At 37.1% G+C, this 21,885-nt stretch overlaps 1 protein-coding gene across 1 annotated transcript; it reads right to left on the reverse strand.

The window, feature by feature from the left end:
* Window positions 1-9,382: 9,382 nt before the first annotated feature.
* On the reverse strand, window positions 9,383-20,434 carry LOC135550987 (homeobox protein MSX-2-like). Its single transcript, XM_064982328.1, has 2 exons — window positions 19,979-20,434; window positions 9,383-11,815 (listed from the first exon to the last, which is right to left on the reverse strand). The coding sequence occupies exons 1-2, from the start codon at window positions 20,334-20,336 to the stop codon at window positions 11,388-11,390; spliced, it is 786 nt and encodes a 261-aa protein (XP_064838400.1). The 5' UTR covers window positions 20,337-20,434; the 3' UTR covers window positions 9,383-11,387.
* Window positions 20,435-21,885: the final 1,451 nt, after the last annotated feature.

A 21,885-nucleotide genomic window follows, 5' to 3' on the forward strand; every position in this document is an offset into this window, starting at 1 on the left:
AAAGGTATCTTTGACCAACAGATACATACCGGTCTTCCCAGTCAAGTGAAATCCATCGATTAGGGCCTAATTTATTCATTTTAATTGACTGATTTCCTTATATGAACTGTAACTCAGTGAAATTGTTGCATGTTGCATTTATATTGTTGTTCAGTGTAGATTAAAACACAATTTACCTATGCTGGTCTCCAAATCTACATACCTTTCCAATAACACCTCAATACCCTCTACATTTCAAAAGTACCAACAATGGATACCAAATGTTGGTCATTTCTTTAGTGGCAGCATGTTGATTTGGAGAAAGCAACCTCTGTTGTTCCCTCAATTCTGCAGAACAGAAAATACACAGCTCTTATAAACCCCAGGTAGAGGCACCTGTAACCAATCAGAGCAACAGTAAATTAGCAAAACCAATCAGTTCAAACCATCCAGTAGAAACATCACAAATCACACAACTCAAATTAACCTTGTTTTCCAGTCCACCACATCACATTAGTCTCTCTCACCAGGCAGCTTTATAAGCAACAGCTCACTTCCACGTTCCCACCCTCGATGTGACACATGGGGCGTCATGGGAACAGAGAGCAGGTTGCACCGTCATGGGAAAGAATCCACCATGTGATACCGTTGGCATGCCGATGAGTGTCGACAGCTAGATTTGTGAAGGACTTTATTGTGAGTTCAGGATTGACCCCTGAAGTTGGACCTTGACTCCTCAGTTCAGTCAAGCCCGGGGGGGGAATGATCCTGCCTCCTCATTTAATGACTCTTCCTGTGTTGAGAGCGGAGAGAGGAGGTATGTGACAGACAATGTCTGCATCCCAAATGGATGTCTGCATCCCAAATGGGACCATGTGGGCCCTGGTCTAAAATAGTGCACTATGTAGGGAACAGTGTGGCATTTGGGAGACACACACCACATCTAGGTAGTTGTATGATAACCACTCTATCCTGACAGCTAAAGAAGTGCAAACAGCTATTCTATCCTCAGTCTAGAGCAGTGGTTCCCAAACTTGTTATAGTCCCGTACCCCTTCAAACATTCAGCCTCCAGTTGCGTACCCTCTCTAGCACCAGGGTCAGCGTACTCTCAAATGTAGTTTTTTTGCCTCATTGTAAGCCTGCAACACACACACTATACCATTTTCACTGTAGTGTCCAAAACATCTTTCAAGCATTCCCCAGCCTCTCGGTGGATTCTGCAGTGTACCCAAGCATTCCCTTGACACCAGCCTCTCGGTGGATGCTGCAGTGTACCCAAGTGGTGTTGGGAGCAACTGCTGACACACACGTTACCACTCTACTATGTCTCCCTGTCAGTACTTTAAGTATATCCTCTCATGTTGTCCTGGTTTCCAGTGGTTTGCAAAAGAGGATGTCTTCCTTAATTGACCCTCATAAACATGACGGACATGTACCAGGAGCTGTGCCAGGCCCGCCACGCCACGTCTGTCGACTCATCCAGCTGTAATGCATAAAATTCACTGGCTTGTATGCGAAGCAGCAATTGTTTCAAAACATCTCCTGCCATGTCACTGATGCGTCATGAAACAATGTTGTTTGATGAAGTAATTGTCTGTATAGTTTTTTGACCTTTTCCCCCAGCATTGTCCCAGTCATATCCACGGCAGCAGGAAGAATTAACTCCTCCACAATAGTATTGGGCTTGCCTGTCCTAGCACCTCGGTAGCTCACCATTTCAGACTCTTCTAGCCCCTTCGTATTAATGGTATCTGTTGCTTTTTATGTCTTACTACTCAAAAGTTGTCTTTATTCTCACTCCAAAAACGTATTTTTCAAATGGTCATGTTTCGTTTCTAAATGTCTGCGCAAGAGTGAATGTTTCCCGCGAGAGAGTAACGGTTAATGTGATTGATTGTTAATTATTTGACTAGGCTACCTGTATTTGACAATGTGTTATTATTTCACTTAACACTAGATGGCTTCATTTTATTTTTGGCAGTGATACGAGGCTGTTCAGGCGAGAGAAAAAACTCACCCAAATTTATAGCCCCGTTGGAAAATATAAATGTCGTTTTTTATTTTTTATTATTATTATAATTTTAATTAATTAATAGTCAAACATAATCACATTTTTATTTGGCGTACACTAGTTTGGGAATAGCTGGTCTAGAGGTAATGAAAATGTCACATGAATTCACACCAAATCCCATCTTATACTGTACCTTTTGTGATGATTGGCACTTTCTATAGTGAAGAGAGTGCATGTGAACCAAGAGCAGAGAGAGAGGGGAAAAAACTCTTACTCTGTGAGAGTTGTATTTATCAGGAGAAGTTTTTCTCCATCCTTCTTTGTATGGACTATGTGTTCCAGCCACCTGGAAACTGGTAAAATACTCAGCACTGCAGTGACAGACCATAATGAAATACGACCTCTAAGCTCCTTTCATTACATAAACCTGTCCATTGCTTTAAGAGTTAGGTGTCATTTATGTCGGTAATAAAAACAACCTCTACAGGAGACTGTGAATCAAACATGAGTTGAGTTAATGTTATTCCATTATGCAAATTGCTTAATTCCATGTGGTGTAGAACTAAGAAGCTGGCATCTTCAATACTGTAATAGTGTTATTTTACAAAGACCTGAATCTATCTGGCCAGAGCTGAGGGTGGGCTGAAACGCAATGCAACAAAAGAGAAAAACAATACCACTTTAGTCTCGGTCAAACAGGACAACTGTCTGATTAAAAATTAATATGATGCATATTAAGTTACACCGAATGCAATGCTGAACACGATAGCTGAGTCACACAGCCATCAGTGAAACGGAACAGACATAGCATTAGATTTCAACAAATGAGATTGCATTGTGACTGTGTCCTTATTGACAGATTGCTGAGCCTCCAAGAGCTCAATCATCGATGCTTTTGTGTGTGCCGTCAATCAGCTGTCCATTATATTATGGATTGGTTACATGGACCTTCTCCACCTTTTTAAAGAGTGTCTTTCTTTGTAACATGCCATGTGGCCAATACTGCAGTCATCATCCACATGCATGTGACAAACTACAGATATTCCTCTATGATCGTCTCTATTGAGATTCAGAAGAACTCTGCTATTTAGGTCCAATATTTAAACAAAAATAAGTTAAGGATCACGTTGTGATCTCTTCTTGTGTAAAAATTATTGTGCCAATTCTTCTTGTGCAAATTCAGAAAATTCTCATTAATTTGAATCTTTTATGGTCTCCCTTCACCTCCAACACCGTATCATGAGAAAGGGTGACTCCATGTGAAATAATTCATGGCTAAGGGAAGAGAAAGAGTGTTACGAAGAGTAATTAATGTAAAAGCATACATACTGTATGAGTCAAAAAATAGCTCACACCGAAAGCAAGATTCCAACAGCATACCGCTTTAATACTGAAAAATGTATTTTGTATGGAGATTATTGCATTTCAAGCACATTGAGAAAACAAGAAATATTACAAGTTTCATGCTCTGTCGGTCTATTATATCAGTGTGTAAACTTGTTTTAACCAGTCTGTAAATTGCTAATCCGTTTCCTGTAGTTCTGTAGTGACAGCCCCCAGCAAGCGAGCAGTCCCTCTCTCTGCAGTACGATGTGCAGTTCCAGGCCTGACCTTGCATCGTAATGTCACACTGCATTTGAGTAACATCAATTTGGCAGTGATTTGGGATGGGTTTCTCCTTGGCAGCACATATGGAACATTAATCCTCGACAACCCACCTCCACACTACACTCATAGAGAAAAGGGTGCTATCTAGAACCTAAAAGGGTTCTTAAGCTGTCCCCATAGGAGAACACTTTGAAGAACACTTTTTGGTTCCAGGTCGAACCCTTTTGGTTCCAGGTCGAACCCTTTCGGTTCCAGGTCGAACCCTTTTGGTTTCCACGTAGAACCAAAAAAGGTTGACCTATGGGGACAGCCAAATACATATTTTTTTCTGATAGTGTAAGGGCCTACAGTACTTTACATTTTAGTCACCTAGCAGACACTCTTGTTCAGCTCCCCAGGTGTTAGACATAAAACCTGGTATGTATATACATATCTACTTTGCCTTATTTGTATATTTATTGTTGCCGTTTACATCTCAAAATCAGCACAGTAACTCAACCTTGTACTTAAATGGTCCCAGCAAGGTAATCAGAGCAGTGTATAATGAATAAGACTGCAAGCCCTCGCCTGAAGGATCATCTCATCTCATTTTGCAACTCATTGGTGATTCATTATTCATTCATTTACTCTTTTCAAAAAAGCAACATTTTATTCATGTTTGATAAACAATCCCAGTCGTTCTCTGATGTCTGCTGGGCTGGCACCTCCTTCAAATTGTTCACTCTTGTTGCTATTCCGCCCCCTACTGGTCAAAACAGTACTCTGTCTCCGTACATCTTCCTAAGTGTTGAGCAGTGTGCTTCATTAGCATTGTGGCTGTGCCCGTGGCACAATGTAAGATGTCACCCGTCCATAAGGTAGATGACACATCGTATTATGTGGTGTGTTTGTGGGCGTGTTAGCATAAGTGGCCAATTACACGGTCGCTCTACGTCCCATGCTGTCTTTCACACCTCCCTCTCAATCCACCAACAATGTCTCAAAGGAACAGCCCCGTCTCACACTGAGTGCTTGGAAACATCATCTCTGTGCATTAGTCAGGTTGTGTCTCTGTCGACAATTCAAGGAAGTCTTTTTTAGATTGACAATGTCCTAGAAATAAATCAACTCATGTCAAACCAATTTCTGCTAAACTCTTTTCTTTTCTTTTTTTGATGAAGAACGGCCTAATTGAATGTCGTGCCATCAAATGAAACAGGATTGACATTAAAGTGTAAGGAAATGCTATGCCAATGCATTATACCAATAGCTACTCCGTGGCTTCATTCTTTCACAATGGGTATGTAGGACTATTTAACATTTGGGCTGGTGTTATACGAATGTAGTTCCATTGTTTTATGCCTCTGTGCAATACCATTGTATAATCCTATGCTTCTGTTTAATGGAGCACTGAGGGGGTTTATGTGGTTAGTGAGTGTCGATAGGAAGTGTCCAAATGAGGACTGAGTCATTGATGTCTGCATAGAAAGACAGTCATTTTCAGTCAGAGTTTGACCAAGTCTTGCAGATAAACTGTATCCATTCTTAAAAGAGCCTTCCCATTCCTGCTGAAATGGATCAACGTAGTGGACTACTGTACAAGCTATATGAGATAACCAATACTTCATGAAATAACAGGGCTTAACCAACAGTTCTACCTTATCCTCTGTGCAGCGACGTCTCTATGTGCCGAACGTGTGTTACACAGGCCAATAAAGTGCAGGGCTTGGCCTCACATAAAATCAAAACCCCATGGGAATGTCCATGTACATCACAAAAGAGCACAGCACATTGATATGACATAAGAGGAGTCCTGTTGGGTTTAGAGTGGTGTCAGTTCTCAAAATGTGTGTTCAGTTTGAACAAGTCTGTTTACTCAGAGCATGAGGCCAACTGGCCTGGTTTTCTCCACCCCTCCTGGGCTGACTGGGCTGGCACTGATGGACTGTCTGTCGCCATCCACACTGGTTCTTGGTTGTGTGTTACACAAGCTGACTGACCCTGTCTGTGTTTTTTGAGTGCCCAGGAGAGCCAGACAATCTCAGTGACAGATGCATTGATTTAAAGAGCCTGGGGCTGGGTGGATGAGTGGGAGAGCCAAATGTTCAAAAGCTGCTAACATTGACAGTACATCCCTTTAAGCCTCTACAAACTCACATCTTGGTGAATTTGTGTTTTCTGCAAATGATGTCATACTTTACTATCCTTAAGAGTCTATTGATGAACCCGTGTGTCAATCTAATTAACATAATAAAACAGATATATTTTATGGAAGCATGGGGCGGCAGGGTAGCCTAGTGGCTAGAGCATTGGACCAGTAACCGGAAGGTTGCAAGTTCAAACCCCTGATCTGACAAGGTACAAATCTGTCGTTCTGCCCCCTGAACAGGCTGTTAACCTGTTCCTAGGCTGTCATTGAAAATAGGAATTTGTTGTTAACTGACTTGCCTGATTAAATAAAGGTAAAATAAATGAATGCGTCTCAATTCACCACATCCACTGTGTCGGCCTACAAACTAATATAACCCCACTACTACACAATGGTCTTCTCCACTTTGCTCTATGACCCCCACTTGTGTCACGGGACTTGTCTGAAAGTAACCCGGTACTGGTTTTAAAAAATGATGGAACTATGGAGGTAGTTTTGTCCCAAACAAAAAAAGGGGTTAATTATGTGCAGAAAAAAAAAATATATATTTCCTGATCTTTCTTATCTCTAAAATTCAATATTTTATCAAATAGTAATTTAATTATTTTCCGAAATTTCCAAATCAAATATCTAAATGATCCATGGAATGATCATAAAACAAATCAATATGTCAGCTTAGTAGAACATGTAGTACATGTTTTTAGTATAGTACATGCTTTTAGTAAAGTACATGCGTTTAGTATAGTACATGCTTTTAGTAAAGTACATGCTTTTAGTATAGTACATGCTTTTAGTATAGTACATGCTTTTAGTAAAGTACATGCTTTTAGTATAGTACATGCTTTTAGTATAGTACATGCTTTTAGTATAGTACATGCTTTTAGTATAGTACATGCTTGTAGTATAGTACATGCTTGTAGTATAGTACATGCTTTTAGTATAGTACATGCTTTTAGTATAGTACATGCTTTTAGTATAGCACATGCTTTTCTCTGTACTCTTCTTCTCTTATTAAGTTCAGTTAGATTTTATTGTCACATGCATAAGTACAATGAAATGCTTAACTTGCATGCTCTACCCAACAGCGCAGTATTCAATATCAAAATAGTATAACTAATACAAATATATATATATAATAAAACAACACAAAACAATAAGAAATAAGAGAGGAAGCTATATACTGTACAAGGTCAGTGCCAGATTTACTGGGCAAGGATACTGGAGTAGTTTGAAGTAGATACTGTACTGTATCTACATGTAGGCAGGGATTAGGAGAAAGTGACTGGTAGCAGTATACTGTAAACAATACTAATACTACTACTAATAATAATAATATTAAACAGTATTGCAGCAGCATAAGTGGTGGTTAAGTGGTGGTGTGTATGTGTTGGTGTGTGTGTGAATTTCATCTCTCCAGCATGATATAAAGATGATATATCACATTTGATTGATCAGTTTCCACAAGAACAAAGAACATGCTACTAATCAATGGTGGGTGCATGGTGGGGAAGTCTTGTTCTTTGCCTAGAAAATGCAATGACTGAATATACACGTTTATATGATGTACTACTTAATGTAAGTAACATACTCCCAGGAGCCAACACAATCCCTTGGTGGAAAATCAATGTAGCCACTCATTTGCTAAACAGACTGCCTCTCTTTCTCCAGTGGTGGAACCAACTAAAACCTGTAACAGAAAGACAACAATCAATGGACATGGCAACACAAGGGATTGATCCATTATATTTTCCATGTTCCCAGGCCCCATTGTTTGGTCATCAGAATGTGATGTTCAAACAAATACAAGCTCTGCTCCTCTCTGTTCCTCTCTGCTACTATCTGTTCCTCTCTGTTCCTTGCCTCTTACTCATTACACAATATAAATTAAAAAACAGATTACACCCCTGTGTCCCCATTGCTTGGCTTGCAGCTTCCTGAGGTCCTTGGCCAAGAGGAAGAAATGGGCTCATCAAGTCCTTGTGAAAACAAACAGAAGGCAATGGCCAATGCACACTTCAAAATGTTCTTTTACAATACAAATCTCTGACTAAACATGATCTTATAAATTAAACATGTGATCAGAATAATCTAGAATACAACTGGTGGTCCACAATTTGTACACACATTACATTACATTACAATACATTACAAGGCCTCCCGGGTGGCGCAGTGGTTAAGGGCCCAGAGTCTCTGGGTTCGCGCCCAGGCTCTGTCGCAACCGACCAGGAGGTCCGTGGGGCGACGCACAATTGGCCTAGCGTCATCCGGGTTAGGGAGGGCTTGGCCGGTAGGGATATATATCGTGCACCAGCGACTCCTGTGGTGGTCCGGGCACAGTGCACGCTAACCAAGGTTGCCAGGTGCAAGGTGTTTCCTCCAACACATTGGTTGCGGCTGGCTTCCGGGTTGGATGCGCGCTATGTTAAGAAGCAGTGCGGCTTGGTTGGGTTGTGTATTGAAGGACGCATGACTTTCGACCTCCGTCTCTCCCGAGCCCGTACGGGAGTTGTATCGATGAGACAAGATAGTAGCTACTAAACAATTGGATACCATGAAATTGGGGAGAAAAAGGGGGTAATTATTTATTTTTTAAACTAAAAAAAAACATTACATTACAAAACATTACATTAAAATACATAACATTACATTACAAATCATTACATTCAAATGCAAAGTATGTGAGTGTAAATGTGTTGGTGTATTTGTTGCCATTCTTAATTTACAGTTTTAGATTGTAATCATAGCACCACCTACCGAGAACCTTGGCCCTGAACTCCTCAGCAGTTTGTTCCCAAGGTGCTATATCCAACAGTACCACTAGAGGAGGTATCTGACACAGATCCTCTCCGTGGTTGAATTACATTTTCCCAAACACTCAAAGGTCATATCCTCCAGTGGTGGAAAAAGTACCCAATTGTCATACTTTAGTAAAAGTAAAGATACCCTTAATAGAAAATTAGTAAAAGTGAAAGTCTACTTGAGTAAAAGTGAAAGTCTACTTGAGTAAAAGTCTAAAATTATTTGGTTTAAAATATACTTATAAGTATCAAAAGTAAATGTAATTGCAAAAATGTACTTAAGTATTAAAATCTAAAAGTTAAAGTATAAATAATTTCAATGACTAGACTACACCATTTTTGTATTTTATTTTATTTACGAATAGCCAGCGGCACACTACCAACACTGAGACATAATTTACAAACGAAGCACGTCTGTAGTGAGTCCGCCAGATCAGAGGCAGTAGGCACAACCAGGGATGTTCTCTTGATAAGTGTGTGAATTTGACCAATTTTCTGTTCTGCTAAGCATTCTAAATATAACAAGTCATTTTGGGTGTCAGGGAAAATGTATGGAGTAAAAAGTACATTATTATCTTAAGGAATGTGAAAGGTGTCAAAAATATAAATAGCAAAGTACAGATACCCCCCAAAAAACTAAACTAAGTATTTTTACTTAAGTACTTTACACCACTGATATCCTCTGGCTCTAGAGTGGTGTAACAACACATTGACATAATGATTTCTCTGTATTTTGCTTCTTGTTATAAATATGTTTGTTTATTTAAAATCAGAATCAATCTAATAAAATATTTGGCCTCTTTAATGAATGCCTTGAAGGTCAAAAGAGCATGCCATCACAAAAACAAAATCACAATAACGGTGAAACCATTTATTTTAGCACAAATATAGAACATTGTTTCAATAGATAAAGAACTTCTCCCTCAAGTAATATAGCCTCAACCTGACATTTCCAAATAGATCCTTGAACATCTCTGCCAATCTGCTGTTCATTAAGCTGATTGCTTGACTGCGCCGAGGGTTCGCCTCGCTGCCTTGTTTTGATTAAAGGGAAGCTCATAAATAGACTGCTGCCTAGAAATGATTTCCTCATTACATCAAAGTCACACGGAAGTTGTAAGCAGCTATTACAAGTGCCACAAATGCAGCTACCTTTATAGGGTTAGGGTCCTGATGAATGATCTAACCAGGACGGAAGGAGGACCATAAAACATGACAAATCTGGCTTTCCAAACCAATGGTGTTTCACACAAGCAGAAGTGTTGTAGAAGCCGGACACAGTTGACAAAAAAACCCAACAACAATAGCATTAAGGTTAATTAGTCCCAAGAATGCTGCTCGGGAAATAATACTACTGCGATCTTAAAACCTGGCATGTTTCAATCTTAGTAGCTTAACAACTTTTGTCATTGAAATAACCCAAAAGTATGACGCACGACAGTGTTTGAGACACAGGTACAGCTCTACTTATCGTTCCACAGATTCTTGCTGAAGTTACTGCTTTCAGAATGTGAAGGTCTGAGATGAGGGAAGGTGGTATAGTTTAGATGCTATGGTTTGGGGCTCTGCATTTCTCAATTTCAATTGACATTAACACAATTTCACATGAAATTAAATAATTATATTACGTACTGGAAGCATAACACTGCAAAATCCATGACAACTTAATGAAACATTGTTTTAAAATGACATTCACTGATATGGTTTACAACAGTTTTATAATATCTGGAAATCTCACTTTTGTGTGCTTACAGTTGAGGGTTGTCAAATATTGACATAAACATTATCAACCATGTTACCATACCACACATCAGCTGTGTCTGTGGAAAATGTAGGTCATGTTCAATTTCAAAGGCTTAGATAGCACAGCCGTAGATACGTAACAACATATTCTGACTTACATAATATCTCAAGAAGAAAACATATGTTTTAAACGTTTTTAATTTGATCCTTGTGAATGACATACATAACCAAATTAAAAAGTATTTATAAAACTGCATAGTATAGCTCCTTCCAAAGGAACATTTAGATGAAAGATTAAAAAGTATTTATAAAACTGCATAGTATAGCTCCTTCCAAAGGAACATTTAGATGAAAGATTAAAAAGTATAAACTTTTGCCACATTTGAGCTACATGTTATAAATACGAAACATGAATCACTCAATCAATTCATTTCCAGTATTAAAAGTTTAGAGTGAAAGCAAAATAAATAAGTATACACAAATGAATCGAAGACTACAAATGCCTGACAGAACAGAAGTGGTGAATAGAATGTGTTGCTACAGTCAAACCTAACGTAAAAATAGCAACACATTTGAATTAGTTGAGTTTATGAAAAAAAAAGACAACAGTTCCCACAACTAATTTATTAGACTTTGGTATGGGATGAAAGCAGTCGGAAATCAAACTTGTCTGTCATCAAGTAGAGGTAAAATGAGACAGTCCTGAAGTTTGGATCCACACAGAATTATGGGCCTTAGTTGAATCATCTATGCTAGCTAGATGACAAGTGGAATGGAAGTAATTGAACTACATGTTGTCAATATCAGAGGCAATTGGATAAACATTTGCATTGGAATATATTACATCAAGTAAAACAGAACCACTAGTTAATTTGGCCTTGAAATCCAAATCAGCAGAAGAAAAACAAGACACCAGAAAACAATTCATTTAAGTCTTTAAGGCTCTTTCGTGATTGAGGCGCTGTATCTTCAGGTGTAAAAAAAAAAAAAAAACGACATTTCAGTGTTGTTTCATAGCAAGGAGTTAAAGATAGTATTTAAAAAAGGAGTTGTGTCCACGTGTCAAAGACTAATATGAACAGAATAGTCCAGCGAGCAGAGGCGTATATTCCTATCCATCATCCTGACAGATGATACATGCTGTATCCCAGAGGTGTAGCGTACAACCCCATAGGTGAGAGGGGCAGCATGGGACGGTGGTAGGGGTAGGACTGTCCATAGAGGGAGACGGCTGTGTGGAGCTGTGCTCCCAGAGGCATGGGTAACGTAAAGCCCTGGTGCATCGCGGGTTTGGCAGCCATTTTGAGCTTCTCCAGCTCGGCCTCCTGTAGTCTCTTGGCCTTAGCCCGGCGGTTCTGGAACCAAATCTTGACCTGGGTCTCAGTCAAGGTCAGAAAGCTGGAGAACTCGGCCCGCTCAGCAATAGACAGGTACTGCTTCTGACGGAACTTACGCTCCAGAGACAGCAGCTGGGAGGTGGTGAAGGGAGTACGAGGCTTTCTGTTGGTCTTGTGCTTCCGCAGCGGACAGGTAGGACTTACCTGCCCTGGAGAGACAGAGAGCGAGACAGAGAGAGGGAGAGAGAGGTTCAGAGCCAATGCTGATTTAATTTAACACATGGATAAGCTACTTGAGTGACAAAGTAAATACTGTGTCCTGATCCTGATAGAAAACATGTCCCTAATGTAGTATTATCACATCATCCTGATAGAAAACATGTACCTAATGTAGTATTATCACATCATCCTGATAGAAAACATGTACCTAATGTAGTATTATCACATCATCCTGATAGAAAACATGTACCTAATGTAGTATTATCACATCATCCTGATAGAAAACATGTCCCTAATGTAGTATTATCACATCATCCTGATAGAAAACATGTACCTAATGTAGTATTATCACATCATCCTGATAGAAAACATGTACCTAATGTAGTATTATCACATCATCCTGATAGAAAACATGTACCTAATGTAGTATTATCACATCATCCTGATAGAAAACATGTACCTAATGTAGTATTATCACATCATCCTGATAGAAAACATGTACCTAATGTAGTATTATCACATCATCCTGATAGAAAACATGTACCTAATGTAGTATTATCACATCATCCTGATAGAAAACATGTACCTAATGTAGTATTATCACATCATCCTGATAGAAAACATGTACCTAATGTAGTATTATCACATCATCCTGATAGAAAACATGTACCTAATGTAGTATTATCACATCATCCTGATAGAAAACATGTACCTAATGTAGTATTATCACATCATCCTGATAGAAAACATGTACCTAATGTAGTATTATCACATCATCCTGATAGAAAACATGTACCTAATGTAGTATTATCACATCATCCTGATAGAAAACATGTACCTAATGTAGTATTATCACATCATCCTGATAGAAAACATGTACCTAATGTAGTATTATCACATCATCCTGATAGAAAACATGTACCTAATGTAGTATTATCACATCATCCTGATAGAAAACATGTACCTAATGTAGTATTATCACATCATCCTGATAGAAAACATGTACCTAATGTAGTATTATCACATCATCCTGATAGAAAACATGTACCTAATGTAGTATTATCACATCATCCTGATAGAAAACATGTACCTAATGTAGTATTATCACATCATCCTGATAGAAAACATGTACCTAATGTAGTATTATCACATCATCCTGATAGAAAACATGTACCTAATGTAGTATTATCACATCATCCTGATAGAAAACATGTACCTAATGTAGTATTATCACATCATCCTGATAGAAAACATGTACCTAATGTAGTATTATCACATCATCCTGATAGAAAACATGTACCTAATGTAGTATTATCACATCATCCTGATAGAAAACATGTACCTAATGTAGTATTATCACATCATCCTGATAGAAAACATGTACCTAATGTAGTATTATCACATCATCCTGATAGAAAACATGTACCTAATGTAGTATTATCACATCATCCTGATAGAAAACATGTACCTAATGTAGTATTATCACATCATCCTGATAGAAAACATGTACCTAATGTAGTATTATCACATCATCCTGATAGAAAACATGTACCTAATGTAGTATTATCACATCATCCTGATAGAAAACATGTACCTAATGTAGTATTATCACATCATCCTGATAGAAAACATGTACCTAATGTATTATCACATCATCCTGATAGAAAACATGTACCTAATGTAGTATTATCACATCATCCTGATAGAAAACATGTACCTAATGTAGTATTATCACATCATCCTGATAGAAAACATGTACCTAATGTAGTATTATCACATCATCCTGATAGAAAACATGTACCTAATGTAGTATTATCACATCATCCTGATAGAAAACATGTACCTAATGTAGTATTATCACATCATCCTGATAGAAAACATGTACCTAATGTAGTATTATCACATCATCCTGATAGAAAACATGTACCTAATGTATCACATATTATCACATCATCCTGATAGAAAACATGTACCTAATGTAGTATTATCACATCATCCTGATAGAAAACATGTACCTAATGTAGTATTATCACATCATCCTGATAGAAAACATGTACCTAATGTAGTATTATCACATCATCCTGATAGAAAACATGTACCTAATGTAGTATTATCACATCATCCTGATAGAAAACATGTACCTAATGTAGTATTATCACATCATCCTGATAGAAAACATGTACCTAATGTAGTATTATCACATCATCCTGATAGAAAACATGTACCTAATGTAGTATTATCACATCATCCTGATAGAAAACATGTACCTAATGTAGTATTATCACATCATCCTGATAGAAAACATGTACCTAATGTAGTATTATCACATCATCCTGATAGAAAACATGTACCTAATGTAGTATTATCACATCATCCTGATAGAAAACATGTACCTAATGTAGTATTATCACATCATCCTGATAGAAAACATGTACCTAATGTAGTATTATCACATCATCCTGATAGAAAACATGTACCTAATGTAGTATTATCACATCATCCTGATAGAAAACATGTACCTAATGTAGTATTATCACATCATCCTGATAGAAAACATGTACCTAATGTAGTATTATCACATCATCCTGATAGAAAACATGTACCTAATGTAGTATTATCACATCATCCTGATAGAAAACATGTACCTAATGTAGTATTATCACATCATCCTGATAGAAAACATGTACCTAATGTAGTATTATCACATCATCCTGATAGAAAACATGTACCTAATGTAGTATTATCACATCATCCTGATAGAAAAAACCTAATGTACCTAATGTAGTATTATCACATCATCCTGATAGAAAACATGTACCTAATGTAGTATTATCACATCATCCTGATAGAAAACATGTACCTAATGTAGTATTATCACATCATCCTGATAGAAAACATGTACCTAATGTAGTATTATCACATCATCCTGATAGAAAACATGTACCTAATGTAGTATTATCACATCATCCTGATAGAAAACATGTACCTAATGTAGTATTATCACATCATCCTGATAGAAAACATGTACCTAATGTAGTATTATCACATCATCCTGATAGAAAACATGTACCTAATGTAGTATTATCACATCATCCTGATAGAAAACATGTACCTAATGTAGTATTATCACATCATCCTGATAGAAAACATGTACCTAATGTAGTATTATCACATCATCCTGATAGAAAACATGTACCTAATGTAGTATTATCACATCATCCTGATAGAAAACATGTACCTAATGTAGTATTATCACATCATCCTGATAGAAAACATGTACCTAATGTAGTATTATCACATCATCCTGATAGAAAACATGTACCTAATGTAGTATTATCACATCATCCTGATAGAAAACATGTACCTAATGTAGTATTATCACATCATCCTGATAGAAAACATGTACCTAATGTAGTATTATCACATCATCCTGATAGAAAACATGTACCTAATGTAGTATTATCACATCATCCTGATAGAAAACATGTACCTAATGTAGTATTATCACATCATCCTGATAGAAAACATGTACCTAATGTAGTATTATCACATCATCCTGATAGAAAACATGTACCTAATGTAGTATTATCACATCATCCTGATAGAAAACATGTACCTAATGTAGTATTATCACATCATCCTGATAGAAAACATGTACCTAATGTAGTATTATCACATCATCCTGATAGAAAACATGTACCTAATGTAGTATTATCACATCATCATCCTGATAGAAAACATGTATAGTATTATCACATCATCCTGATAGAAAACATGTACCTAATGTAGTATTATCACATCATCCTGATAGAAAACATGTACCTAATGTAGTATTATCACATCATCCTGATAGAAAACATGTACCTAATGTAGTATTATCACATCATCCTGATAGAAAACATGTACCTAATGTAGTATTATCACATCATCTGATAGAAAACATGTACCTAAGTATTATCAATCATCCTGTACCTAATGTAGTATTATCACATCATCCTGATAGAAAACATGTACCTAATGTAGTATTATCACATCATCCTGATAGAAAACATGTACCTAAAGTATTATCACATCATCCTGATAGAAAACATGTACCTAATGTAGTATTATCACATCATCCTGATAGAAAACATGTACCTAATGTAGTATTATCACATCATCCTGATAGAAAACATGTACCTAATGTAGTATTATCACATCATCCTGATAGAAAACATGTACCTAATGTAGTATATCACATCATCCTGATAGAAAACATGTACCTAATGTAGTATTATCACATCATCCTGATAGAAAACATGTACCTAATGTAGTATTATCACATCATCCTGATAGAAAACATGTACCTAATGTATTATCACATCATCCTGATAGAAAACATGTACCTAATGTAGTATTATCACTGATCATCCTGATAGAAAACATGTACCTAATGTAGTATTATCACATCATCCTGATAGAAAACATGTACCTAATGTAGTATTATCACATCATCCTGATAGAAAACATGTACCTAATGTAGTATTATCACATCATCCTGATAGAAAACATGTACCTAATGTAGTATTATCACATCATCCTGATAGAAAACATGTACCTAATGTAGTATTATCACATCATCCTGATAGAAAACATGTACCTAATGTGTATTATCACATCATCCTGATAGAAAACTAATGTATTATCACATATCCCATAATGTAGTATTATCACATCATCCTGATCAAGTATTATCACATCATCCTGATAGAAGGAATGTACTATTTGTTGATTATCACATTAAATAGAAAACATGTACCTAATGTAGTATTATCACATCATCCTGAGAAAACATGTACCTAATGTAGTATTATCACATCATCCTGATAGAAAACATGTACCTAATGTAGTATTATCACATCATCCTGATAGAAAACATGTACCTAATGTAGTATTATCACATCATCCTGATAGAAAACATGTACCTAATGTGTATTGTTTTCACATCACTGATAGAAAACATGTACCTAATTACAGTATTATCACATCAGATAGAAAACATGTACCTAATTAGTATTATAAAAACATGTACATCATCCTGATAGAAAACATGTACCTAATGTAGTATTATCACATCATCCTGATAGAAAACATGTACCTAATGTAGTATTATCACATCATCCTGATAGAAAACATGTACCTAATTAGTATTATGGATAGAAAACATGTACCTAATGTAGTATTATCACATCATCCTGATAGAAAACATGTCTAATAGTATTATCACATCATCCTGATAGAAAACATGTACCTAATGTAGTATTATCACATCATCCTGATAGAAAACATGTACCTAATGTAGTATTATCACATCATCCTGATAGAAAACATGTACCTAATGTAGTATTATCACATCATCCTGATAGAAAACATGTACCTAATGTAGTATTATCACATCATCCTGATAGAAAACATGTACCTAATGTAGTATTATCACATCATCCTGATAGAAAACATGTACCTAATGTAGTATTATCACATCATCCTGATAGAAAACATGTACCTAATGTAGTATTATCACATCATCCTGATAGAAAACATGTACCTAATGTAGTATTATCACATCATCCTGATAGAAAACATGTACCTAATGTAGTATTATCACATCATCCTGATAGAAAACATGTACCTAATGTTATTATCACATCATCCTGATAGAAAACATGTACCTAATGTAGTATTATCACATCATCCTGATAGAAAACATGTACCTAATGTAGTATTATCACATCATCCTGATAGAAAACATGTACCTAATGTAGTATTATCACATCATCCTGATAGAAAACATGTACCTAATAGTATTATCACATCATCCTGATACATGTACCTAATGTAGTATTATCATCCATCATCCTGATAGAAAACATGTACCTAATGTAGTATTATCACATCATCCTGATAGAAAACATGTACCTAATGTAGTATTATCACATCATCCTGATAGAAAACATGTACCTAATGTAGTATTATCACATCATCCTGATAGAAAAAAAGTCACAGATAGAAAACATGTACCTAATGTAGTATTATCACATCATCCTGATAGAAAACATGTACCTAATGTAGTATTATCACATCATCCTGATAGAAAACATGTACCTAATGTAGTATTATCACATCATCCTGATAGAAAACATGTACCTAATGTAGTATTATCACATCATCCTGATAGAAAACATGTACCTAATGTAGTATTATCACATCATCCTGATAGAAAACATGTACCTAATGTAAATGTACCTAATGTAGTATTATCACACATCCTGATAGAAAACATGTACCTAATGTAGTATTATCACATCATCCTGATAGAAAACATGTACCTAATGGGTATTAACATCATCCTGATAGAAAACATGTACTAATGTAGTATTATCACATCATCCTGATAGAAAACATGTACCTAATGTAGTATTATCACATCATCCTGATAGAAAACATGTACCTAATGTAGTATTATCACATCATCCTGATAGAAAACATGTACCTAATGTAGTATTATCACATCATCCTGATAGAAAACATGTACCTAATGTAGTATTATCACATCATCCTGATAGAAAACATGTACCTAATGTAGTATTATCACATCATCCTGATAGAAAACATGTACCTAATGTAGTATTATCACATCATCCTGATAGAAAACATGTACCTAATGTAGTATTATCACATCATCCTGATAGAAAACATGTACCTAATGTAGTATTATCACATCTCCTGATAGATCAATGAACAATGTTAGAGATACAGTATGAACTGATTGTGTGTGTACCCAAAGGTATTGGTTGGGCCGATAGCAATTTTAAACTGAAATTGAAACGTTGGCATACTAATTTCCCCTAAGTGCTGTACAAGTGAATTGACTATATAACATTTTCTTTGCATAAAATAGAGTGATTTTGAAGTGATGTAATATGTGATCCAATCAACTGTTTCTTACTAAGCTTGTTGTGGTTCATTGTTAAATGGAAACGTCAAACATTGCAATGGATACACATACTCCTGTCAAGGGAGAGGAGGACTATTATTTGTTGATTCATTTAAAGCAATGCTGACAATTACACACAAACCACATGAACAAACTCAATTAAAGGGTTTGAAGACCTGCCTGATATTCCAAAAAGATAGATAGAAATACATCTAAATATCCCAAATAAATAATGGAAAAGGTTGAATATTGTTTTCAAATGAAAGATGAGGTTGTAGCAGTATAACTTACAAGACCCACAGTAAACCATTTTATTAACTCAAGTAACTTTGTAAAGACCCAGGCCTAACCAAATGATTTTCCTAACACTTATTTGTCACATATTGGTCTAATAGATTGAATATCAAGACTCTTACTTTATGGTAAGGATTTTCTACACAAACATTCAGATATATTCAGAGTAAAGAAGACAAAGTTAATACTTGCATAAAGTGTTTTAGTTTACACCCTGTTAAATAAATTGAATTTGTCTGCCATACAATAGGATTTTACGAGACAGGCAGCACACATACAAATTATATGTTAATTGATTTGTATTTTACAATATTTTTTATTTAACCTTTATTTAACTAGGCATGTCAGTTATAAGAACAAATTATTTTTTACAATGATGGATTATATATATATATATATATATATATATATATATATATATATATATATATATATATCATATATATATAGTGGATATATATATAGGACAAAACACACATCACGACAAGAGAGACAACACAACACTACATAAAGAGAGACCTAAAGACAACAACATAGCAAGGCAGCAACACATGACAACACAGCATGGTAGCAACACAACATAACAACAACATGGTAGCAGCACAAAACATGGTACAAACATTATTGGGCACAGACAACAGCACAAAGGGCAAGAAGGTAGAGACGACAATACATCACGCAAAGCAGCCACAACTGTCAGTCAGAGTGTCCATGATTGAGTCTTTGAATGAAGAGACTGAGATAAAACTGTTTGATAATGTACTGTACTTTTTATCCCTAAATATAAAATAATACGTTATGGGAAATAGTGAGGAGAACTACACCTTCCAAATGTATTCCGATTAGTCTACATAAAAACCATAGATTTTCTCCAAAAATGACTTACGCGTTTGTGCAGAGAATCTTGGGCTCATAACCCAGGGAGCACAATCATCCGGCTCGGAGGACTCTGACTTCACAGGCGACAGTGGGATAAAGTGCTTTCGGATTCCCGCGGGAGGGCTGTAGCTCTCTCTGCACAGGTACGGAGAGTTCTGCGTCTTTGAAAATGTAACCACAGAGACATTGTCGGGTTTGCTTGTAAACTCACTGTGAATCTTTCTACTCGACATTATAGCCTCCACACTGAAGGGATGATGGTGTCTTGTCACTTGAGTTTTGAGGCCATCCATCGTCCTCTCTCGCTCCGGTCGGCTGTCCTCCTCCGATGAACTGCTATCCCTCAAACTCACATGGGCAGACATTCCCCCGAAATATGTACCAATGGCACACGACAAGACTATCAGTCGCAGCTACAGGTGGCCTTCAAAGTATGGGGACACGACCTGTCAAGTGTGGGATAGGTTAAATAATCACGTGGCGCCAGTGGAACTTTCGGCCAATCGCAGCGCTGCCAAAATGTAAGAGCGGCGCCCTTGTCACCAGTGATTGGTCTCTCACACAAGGGTTCAAAAATATATCCAGTAGGCTATACCACATGGTGTACTGTGACGGATTACTTCGAACCAAACCTCAAGAGATTGTGTAAACACAGGCCCCTTGTGGGTAATTTACGCCCAATTATGAAAGAGATGAACAATCTCTCTCAGGATGTGACTTTTCCTGATTGTAAAACGTTGTTGGTGCCTCAAACCAGGATACACAAATGTGGTGGGAAAGTGCTTCCTCTGCAGCCCAATTCTTTATCATGCTCTCTTAATTTAAGTGTGCCCATAGCTGCTGGAAAAAGGGGTGCTGAAGGTGCTGCAGAAAAAGTAGTACACTGGGCCTTTACTAGTGCTGTAATACTGGACCGATATAGCAGTCTGTAGCATACTGGTACTGGAGCGATATAGCAGTCTGTAGCATACTGGTACTGGAGCGATATAGCAGTCTGTAGCATACTGGTACTGGACCGATATAGCAGTCTGTAGCATACTGGTACTGGACCGATATAGCAGTCTGTAGCATACTGGTACTGGACCGATATAGCAGTCTGTAGCATACTGGTACTGGACCGATATAGCAGTCTGTAGCATACTGGTACTGGACCGATATAGCAGTCTGTAGCATACTGGTACTGGACCGATATAGCAGTCTGTAGCATACTGGTACTGGACCGATATAGCAGTCTGTAGCATACTGGTACTGGACCGATATAGCAGTCTGTAGCATACTGGTACTGGACCGCAGTCTGTAGCATACTGGTACTGGACCGATATAGCAGTCTGTAGCATACTGGTACTGGACCGATATAGCAGTCTGTAGCAGTCTGTAGCATACTGGTACTGGACCGATATAGCAGTCTGTAGCATACTGGTACTGGACCGATATAGCAGTCTGTAGCATACTGGTCCTGGACCGATATAGCAGTCTGTAGCATACTGGTACTGGACCGATATAGCAGTCTGTAGCATACTGGTCCTGGACCGATATAGCCGTCTGTAGCATACTGGTCCTGGACCGATATAGCAGTCTGTAGCATACTGGTACTGGACCGATATAGCAGTCTGTAGCATACTGGTCCTGGACCGATATAGCAGTCTGTAGCATACTGGTACAGAAATTTATTCTGAATCTCATTGTGATTCAACATTTTCATGACCTTTAAAATAGTGTGAATAGCCTACTACCACATCTCATTTGTTTTGGGGAATAGTTGTTGTGGCAGTCTCGATTCTAACTGCTTTGTTATTTCAGCACATTATTGAAACTGACAAAATACTTTTTTAAATTGCAAATGCAGATTTTGTGTCTTTATTAAAAACAGACCAAATCCAGTTAGATGAACGCCGTAGTTTAATTCAACAAACG

The sequence above is a fragment of the Oncorhynchus masou genome, chromosome 12 (genome assembly GCF_036934945.1).
Source record: "Oncorhynchus masou masou isolate Uvic2021 chromosome 12, UVic_Omas_1.1, whole genome shotgun sequence".
Taxonomy (NCBI): Eukaryota; Metazoa; Chordata; class Actinopteri; order Salmoniformes; family Salmonidae; genus Oncorhynchus; species Oncorhynchus masou.